General features: G+C 38.5%; 1 protein-coding gene across 7 annotated transcripts in view; it reads right to left on the reverse strand.

Annotated features, from left to right (window-relative positions):
- Positions 1–270: 270 nt before the first annotated feature.
- LOC148719167 (natural resistance-associated macrophage protein 2-like) overlaps positions 271–8,612 on the reverse strand; it is a 30,196-nt gene continuing 21,854 nt past the window's right edge. For all 7 annotated transcript variants that reach the window (XM_088742013.1, XM_088742012.1, XM_088742011.1 and 4 more), the window contains 12 exons: positions 8,315–8,373; positions 8,049–8,078; positions 6,180–6,251; positions 5,990–6,031; positions 5,432–5,521; positions 4,851–4,880; positions 4,525–4,674; positions 3,144–3,217; positions 2,578–2,653; positions 2,158–2,238; positions 1,379–1,420; positions 271–775 (listed from right to left, as the gene is read on the reverse strand). In XM_088742013.1, the coding sequence (XP_088598139.1) occupies positions 698–775; positions 1,379–1,420; positions 2,158–2,238; positions 2,578–2,653; positions 3,144–3,217; positions 4,525–4,674; positions 4,851–4,880; positions 5,432–5,521; positions 5,990–6,031; positions 6,180–6,251; positions 8,049–8,078; positions 8,315–8,373 (824 nt within the window). In that variant the 3' untranslated portion in view covers positions 271–697. The remainder of the gene's footprint in view (positions 776–1,378; positions 1,421–2,157; positions 2,239–2,577; positions 2,654–3,143; positions 3,218–4,524; positions 4,675–4,850; positions 4,881–5,431; positions 5,522–5,989; positions 6,032–6,179; positions 6,252–8,048; positions 8,079–8,314; positions 8,374–8,612) is intronic.

Consider the following 8,612-nt stretch of genomic DNA (forward strand, 5'->3'; position numbering starts at 1 on the left):
CATTTCTCCGGGACCAAACTTGTGTCCCTTGCATGATTTCCTTTCCACGGCGGAATGATAAATGAGAACGCAAACGTTTTTGAAGGATGAAACCAGCTCTCTCGCACCCTTTTAATGTCTGTATATTTTGCATTCACCCATCCACTGACCTAACCATGAATTGAAAATTTTTCCATGACCGAAGTTGTGGCCCCCAACACTCTCCCTCTCGGACGGGCGTCCCAAAGAAGAAGCCCAATTAACGTATTGCTGTTTGAATATTTTGAGCTCTTTCGTGAATAAACTTTATTCAGTATACATTAGAATTTATTAAAAAAATTAAATTACACTTTGTCTTAACGGCTAAGAATGCATTTTCTCACGGTAGCCTTCAAGATCAAGGACTGGAAGAAGGATTCAAAATCAAGGCAACATTTGTGGGTAAGTTTGTCCTTCTTGTTACTTGGTTAAAAAAAATATCTCATTTAATATTCAATTAAGTATGTGTTTTTTCCTTGTTTGTCTCAAAGCTGTTAATACCAATTATTATAACACTACCTAACATGGTCTTTGAAATCTCTTTCTTAATTTTAATTTTCAAATATTGCCTGACTTCTTAGTGAAATAACATTAAATAACAATGCATGACAAGGCCTTCTGATTGAGTTACACGCTTTGTCCCCCCCCCCCCCCCCAGCTAAATAAACTCGGAACAACGTCAGTGTGAGATGCCATTGGAAATAGTATTATCGTCTTCTTGAATACTGTATTGAATCGCATCAGGTCTTTTCAAAAACTGTCAAAACCAGAATAAAAACAAATTAAAAATTTGAAGGGTACTCTTTTCCCTACTTATTCTCTGTTAAATATCGTCGTTCATTTACAAATCGCGCATATTGAAGTCAGCGTATCCTTTAGGCAATGAGGGGAGTTGGGGGGCGGAAAGGAGAGGAGGAGGAACAAACCAGTCAAATGTCTGCGCATCTGCCAACGCTGTGATGGCTCGGCGCAACGATCGGCGCATGTTCTCAGGTTGTTATAACCAGGTTACCTTTCAGAAGAACTAACCACACTCGCCAGTAAGTCGAGGTGTCTTACACGGGTATAACTTCTTTTCTTTAATGCTCAAAACAAACGAAATGGCACATGAACAGGAGCAGTTCGTCTGTCGCTCTTATCAAAAGCTTGTAAAGGTACCACAATTTACGCCGTGCTGCTAGCCAGTAGAACGCACAGGCTCAAATTCTCAGAGAAGTAACCTCAGTGATTTGAGGTCTGTATTAATAGCTTATGAACAAAAAAAGTGACTATCGTTTAATACCAGAAATATATTCCAGTAGATCTTAAAAAAAAAATAGTTAACTTTCTAGTTAATGAAATATCAAACACCATTTCATACCTTGATGAAATCCAAGAAGGTGAACCCAAGTGCAAAATAAACCTAAAATAATAGATCACAAAGCCTTTATTATCATCAATATTTTTTCAGGCCCTGTCCATTCGCATTCTTATTAAACTTTCCTTTCTCCTAACGTAAAAGGAAAAAAAAAATTCTGCTGTTGTACATTTGAATTCTTTCCTCTCATCCACATGAAATTGAAATCGGGGAGTCGTCATATATGACGTTCCCACGACACTACGTCATCCGTTCAAACTGAGAGATGGACGGTGGGAGAGATCTCTTCTTCAGGGGGCGAGGTTCAGTAGGTACACCATTAAATCTTCCCAACGGAGACTGTTATTTATTAGGTGGCCCATAATATATTGGTAATTGTTTTTACCGGATAAGTGTGGTTAAAAGACCAAACTGCAGACGATGGGCGACTCAAATTGATGAAGGGTTCTTCATAGCCGTTATTTGGTCTCGTCACGCAATGTACACTCTCCCCCACCATCGGCCGGAAATTATGGTACCCGATAAAATACGAGCTGTGATTGGACAAGTAGTCTTGTCGCGACTGGCTCAAAAAATATGAGCCGCGCTCTGATTGGCTACACTTAAAGAAAGGAATGTTCCAACTGAAGCACATGCCGGTGGGGTAGAGTGCACGTCACGTGAAAAGAACAGACAACAGTGGTGAAGGAGACTAAAATCGATGATATGATGATAAAAAAGAAATTGAAAACTGAACCTTAGTTTAAAACCTGGGTATAGAAATCCAAGCACAGGATACTTACCAATAACGAAAGAAAAGTGACGTAGAAAAGAAGGTACAATCCAACTAGAAAATAGTAGCCTGCGTTACGTGGTATTTCGGACTGAAAGACAACAAAGAAAATGACAGCAGAAAAGCATTAGAGCGACGGACATTCCACGAGCAAAGATCTAAAACAAACATCATATTTAAACTCTCATGTTTTTCAAGACGAAACCCGACTGATCTTCCAGCAAGAACAGGGCTTCAAGCTTACAAATTTCAAAGTTGGCTTGCTGTTTGATATAACTTTTCGAAAATTTTTAAAACAGTGTAGGAAAAAAACAAGGCCATTTAGTGCAAATAAGCGGACTTCTCTTACGTTTGCCTGGAAGTTAAGATTATTACGCAAGTCGTAAAGGTAAATATTAACATCTTAGAGATGGGTCAAATCACAACTCACCACATATTCTGCCACAAAAAACATGTTGATTCCTATAACTATGACGGATAAAAACCACGCTACACCTTGCATCACCCTAGGGTTGAAAACAACAGGACGACAATTAAATGGATTTCAATGAAAAAACTAGAAAAGCCAAAAAAGAATTAGTTCAAACGGTATCGAATAATAGAACTTGCTATATGTCTTATTCCAGGCTCTCGGTTTGTTTGTTTGTGGCGAACGAGAGAAAAAGTGACGCATTTTCGCTCGCCTTTTTCTTTTTAATTGCCTCCACTAACCATCAACCTGCAAAACTTAATCTAAAAAAAGGATTGGCCGTCATTGCTCTCATTTTAAACTTTGGTACAAGTCAGTCAGCATTGACCCAACTCTTTAAAAATTTAAAATACCATTATTTTGTCTGAAACAACACTTAGACGTTGGAGGGTAATCATAAAAAGGCCGAACTAACTGCAACATATTTTCCCTTTAATTATTAAACCCTACGGGATCTGTTACGCGGCGGAAATTGTATAGAATAGTACTAACCAGGGCACAGAAACAATACAAAAAGCTTAGCTTACCTTCCATTCTTAAACGTTCCCATGATGGCTTTATCTCCCGTAAAATGCAACACAGGAATCAAAGCGAAAGGGAGCTGGTAAAGATAATAAAAGTATTAACAAAATTCTCGAGCGTCATTCAGTACTGAGTTGGAAACATTTTTGAATTCAATCTGTGCTTTTACTGTTACATTTACAGCTACCTGTTCTACGAGTTACTCATCAGAAAACCAAGTGTTAAACTCTCTTTTTTTTTCCTCCAAACCAAACAAAAGTCGCTTCCGGAACTACGTCACAGCTCAACCCTAACTCCCAAGATCTAATAAGAAATTCTCTTTACTGTCTGCCATACATTTCTTATGATATTAGTACGGAGAATTTTATATTGGATCAACTAATAAACCCCCTATTGATATTTAGTTCTTAGGTCATTCCTTTTTTTTTCAGTTTAGCGTCGTCCGACCGACCCAGATTTTCGTATTTTCGGGAAAAAAAAAAAGTTATATAAAAGGAAATGACACGTTATTTCAAACAAATGTCACTTTAATCTCAAGGCTGAAAAGTCATGGATGCTGTCAGTATGCAATTTTACTGGTTCATCATTTTTTCGCTTTTCTCGTTTAAGTTTAAACACGACGTCGCTTTTTTCTCCCTCCATTGCCACCATGTTGACTTTGTAACCACGTCTTGATGTTTCCAGCCTCCACGGATATTACGCTGAGGTACCGGGCCTCCTAGTTCCAGACTCCTTTTCCAATTTTTTTTTTTTCTTTTCCGACCGACCCAAAATCAGAAAACACATTCGACAATAGCCGAAAAAAAAAAAGGGGGATGGCCTTATTAACCGAGCAGGGGGTCTGTATGGCAGAATCTTCACCGAGGTCGCCAGTACAGACCTCACTGCGTTCGGTCTGTACCAGCAACCGAGGTCAAGATTCCCCCATACAGACCGACCTAGCTCGGTTAATAAGATGTTTATTGTATGGCTGTGTCTAGAAACCAACGGAAAATTATATTCTTTATAACTTTTTTTTCTAGACCGGTCTAGATGCCGGTCTAGATGGGAAATTCTAGACCGCTTTCAAAATTGATTTCAGCCAATCAAAGTCTTAAATTCGGTAGTTACCAGTCCTTGTGAGACACAGCCATACAATAATTGTCTTTATTCCCATCACTTGTCTGCTTCATATTGTATTGACATTGTAAGGAGAAATGCTGTCTTGGTCACTGGCAGAGGTTAAACAAGATTTTTCTCCCTTGTAATCCATGTAGTTCTTTTCCACCCTTAGGCATCCTTGACGAAGGTTTTCTACCCTGACCAAGCATCAATTTGAGGATTTCCTTTTTAGTCAGATTGTTGATATCGCAAATGCGGCCGGAAATTATCACAGCGACAACTTACCTGCAAACTCTGTAGCACATTAAGGAAATCATTCATTCCCGTTAGGTCCTGGACTCCTTCGTAAAAAGCCACAAAAAGGGTTGGGGCAATGGCGATCGATCTGGTAAACAGCACTCGCTTCCATCTTGCCCAAGAGATCTTTAAGAAGCCCTGCAGTGCATAAATCAAATCGAGAGATTTTCCGTCCTCAAGGAATTATCAGTAATTGATGAGAAGCGAACAAGCATAAGTTATCTCAAGAAGATAGAGGATTATCAAATTCGTTAATTCTTTTACGTAATGGTAAGTTTAATCTAGGCGATTAAGTGATTAAAATCGCTTCATACCTCCATAGCAAACTGGCCTGAGTAGGTTCCCTATGGAGATAAACAAAAAATGATGCAATTAGCTTTCAGTAGCAGAAGGCGGGAACAAATTCAACCCAAGAGGCATCGAGACAATTTAGAATGGAGTTTCGAAATTTATTTAGGAAATTGTTTGGTTTTGCTTGACTTCGCTATATGATTGTTTGAGAAAACTGGCGCCAGCCTCACAACCAATCAAATTCAAAAGTAACACCAATCGCGACAAGGTTATTCGCGTTTTCCCGCGCTTCCAGTAGTTTTACTTGTTTACACTTCCTCTTTGCTGACTGATTGGCTCCTTGATATATTTTCTTCCTTCTGATTGGCTGTTGTAATTTCCTTGGTTTTGTATGATATTCATCGTATTGTATTCTAATGAGGCGAATAAGAAATGCAGTTTCCTTGAATATGGTCTATTTTTAGATCAGAAGAACGATTGACCACATTAACGGTAACCTTTGTCATTCCTTACTCTACTGACGCTCAAGAAACACGATGGACACTTTCCCCTTTCCTTTGTGCGCCATGATATGCATAAAGCCTTTTATGAAGTAAACACTTACAGTCATAGTAGAACTTTGACCAGCTGCAAGGATTCCAATGCTCCAAATATACAACGCTGCTTTTCCAAACATGCATCCAAGAAAAACACCCTAAAAAGATAAACGCACAGGATTTTAGAACGATCACTACTAGACTGCAATGAAAAACGATTCTTCACCGAACAAAGTGTAGGTGACTTGTAGTGGAGTATTTACCGAGCCGCAAAGCGTCAAAGTAAATATCCACCGCTAGCCAATCATACTGAGGTGATCAAAGTAAATATCCACCGCTAGCCAATCATACTGAGGTGAATTTTGTTTAAGAAAATATCAAATCATTGAGATAACATAGCACAAAAAGATGATTTTAACTCACTTATTCCTGCAACGATTACAATATTTTCTGGCGTAAATTCCACCCGCTTTGCTCGGGGTGAATGGCAAAGAATAGTCGGGGTTTAAGCGGCCACTCAGAGCTCGCCTTCAACGCTATCCCCTGTTTTGCTATAAACTAATCGCTACAATTAACTACATCAACTTGACCAATGTCTTACATATTAGTACACCAACAGTTCTTACCCCCTTGAAAAGGTCTCCGTCGATGGTGGAATTCCAATGAATCTATAATTGATAAACATAGAGAAATGAGAGTTCGATATTTTCTGATCTTTTTAATCAAATTTGACAGATCAATCAAGAAACACTTTCACCAAAAGTTTACCTGATGTTTGTATTTAAAAGAATAACAAAATTGTTCCAAGATTCTTACTTTAGGATCGTTGATCTTGGTCACATTAAATACGTCAGCTTGGCTTATGCTGTGATTAAGGCAGCTGTGATACTGAAAAGAAAGAGATTGTCAGAGTTTTCATTGAGAAATGTAGTAACAAGAGAATATTGAAAGTAAAAGGGAAGGTACTCTCAACCTCTGAATAAAGAATAACTGTGATTTGTTGACAGAGGTACTGTACCATTTTAAATTGACTATGTAGTGTAGCAGCATTGTAAGAACGATACTGTATTATATTCTTGTAAGTAATACAGTACTAACTGTTTAACTTGTTTAACCCTTAAAGTGCTACTGAAACGTAATTTTCATATCCGAGATTTTTGCAATATAATAAAGTTTGAACGTTATTTGCAAACGCTGTGTACTTTTTTTGGGCCAACGCGTAGCGGAAAGTACATTTTTAACCATTTGAAGTTGACCGGCTGAGATCAAAATTGGCGGCCATCTTGGCGCGGCCAAAACAGCCCAGTGACGTCACTGGTTGTGTACTTTTGTGAAAGAAGGGTAAAAGCATGGAGTGTGCTTGCATGTTGGGAAGCCGAAAAAGAGGATTTCGGGCAAAATGCCATCCTCGTCTTCTTCATCGGCGGCCATATCGGCATCTTGGCTATCTGCGAGAGGTTCGCCTTGATAGGGAGCAAAATTCCCGTTCAACCCAAAATAAACGCCACCATCTTCTTCTTCGCTACTGGAGACAACTTCGCTTCGTTCAGAAGAAGATTAACTTGACAAAACTTCAATATCTGCCATCTCCTTCGCCCACGAATACAAACAAACAGTGAGTGAAATAAACCACGCTATCGGAGTGAACACAACCAGTGACGTCATCAATCCATTTCGCTCGGTACCAGAGCCCGGACATGGTTTTGTGTAAAATTTTTTATTGGAACGGTTAAAAAAGATATCTTTTGCTTCTATTTGGCCAAAGCAAATTCTCTCATGATGATCAGCATATTCAAAACTACAGGTTAGAGCAAAAATTTCAGATACGAAAGTTTCGTTTCAGTAGCACTTTAAAATCCCGTAAGTGACCAAGACAGAATTTCTCCTTACCTAACCAATACATTATCAAGCAGCCAAGTAATAAGAATATAGAAATATGTCAATTAGGGGATTATTAGTTGATCCAATACCATATTCTCCAAACTAACATCATAAGAATAGCACGACAGACTGTAAGGAGAATTACCACTGAGATCTTGGGAGTGAAAGGGTTACACGTTAATTATTACTTCCCTGTAGTTCGTATTTAGCGTTTTTCTTCATCAGTTACACCTTTTTTGCACGTTTCTCATACCACACGTTATTTTGCAGTCCTCCGGCCGCCAGTCCTCTTGTATTTAAAACCAGTTTCTTTTACGCATAATTATTTTTTTAAAGTCAGTTTATGCACATTCGCGCTTGGCGCAGTTCTCTGTTTAAGAAATATTCCACTTATTCGCTATTGCAGTTGTCGAGGTAAGTATTGTTTTTCCATTTCACTTCGTTTGTACTCTTTTTTTCAGTTTGTAATATGTTTATCTTGGTTAAGTCAACTTTTATTCGTGGCTTTAGTTTCAACCTACTACTGCTGCTGAGTAACAAATATACAAGTTTCGCAGTTAGACGAAGAGTGACCAGCATCTAATTTCTCCTTACAATACCATTCCAAAATGAAACATTAAGGTCACGAGAATAAAGGAAATGATCGGAAACTAAAGAAGCTCCTGATTGTTAAACAAGCTCTCCTTGTCAGCACCTTAGAAAATGTATAGAGAACAGTATGGAGAATATGCATACTGATGCTGGGCTGTGTGGGGTTGACCTGCGAATGTTAACCTGTGAATGTGCTAAAAAAATCTGACTTACCACTTCTCCATACGTCCTTTTATAAAATGCCTACAGATGAAAAAAAAAAAAAAAAAGAAAAAACAAAAGAGAATGAGAACTTCGATCCACAAGATACCCCGCCTCTTTCCCTTTCTTCTAGTATTTTGCTTTCCTTTTCCTTGTGCAATTCCCTAAGTTGTTTGAGCCCTTCTTGCGAAATTTCGTAAGGACGTAAAACGAGGATTACTTGGTACTGTTTTTCATCAATTTCTAGAACAACCACTGGTAAAAACAAATAGCCATACCCTAGCAAATACTGCGACCACGAATATGTTGATGATTAATGACACGAACAGTGCAATGGCTGGAAGAAAGAAAGAAAAGAGGAGAAGGTTATATATGATGGCAAGGTATGTTACTGTAAACAAAAAACTCCCACAGACAAAGTCGGACTGAAACAGTGTTGAAATTAATCCAGGACTGGAATTGTTTTGATTGTGAACTCGTACATGTATACTACCTCAAAAACCAAATCTCAGGTAATTTGATTGATTGAGAGGTTTTAGTCCTGCGGTGATGTCGTTGGTGTGGAACACTTCTACC

Source organism: Stylophora pistillata, chromosome 12 (assembly GCF_964205215.1).
Source record: "Stylophora pistillata chromosome 12, jaStyPist1.2, whole genome shotgun sequence".
NCBI classification, from domain to species: Eukaryota; Metazoa; Cnidaria; class Anthozoa; order Scleractinia; family Pocilloporidae; genus Stylophora; species Stylophora pistillata.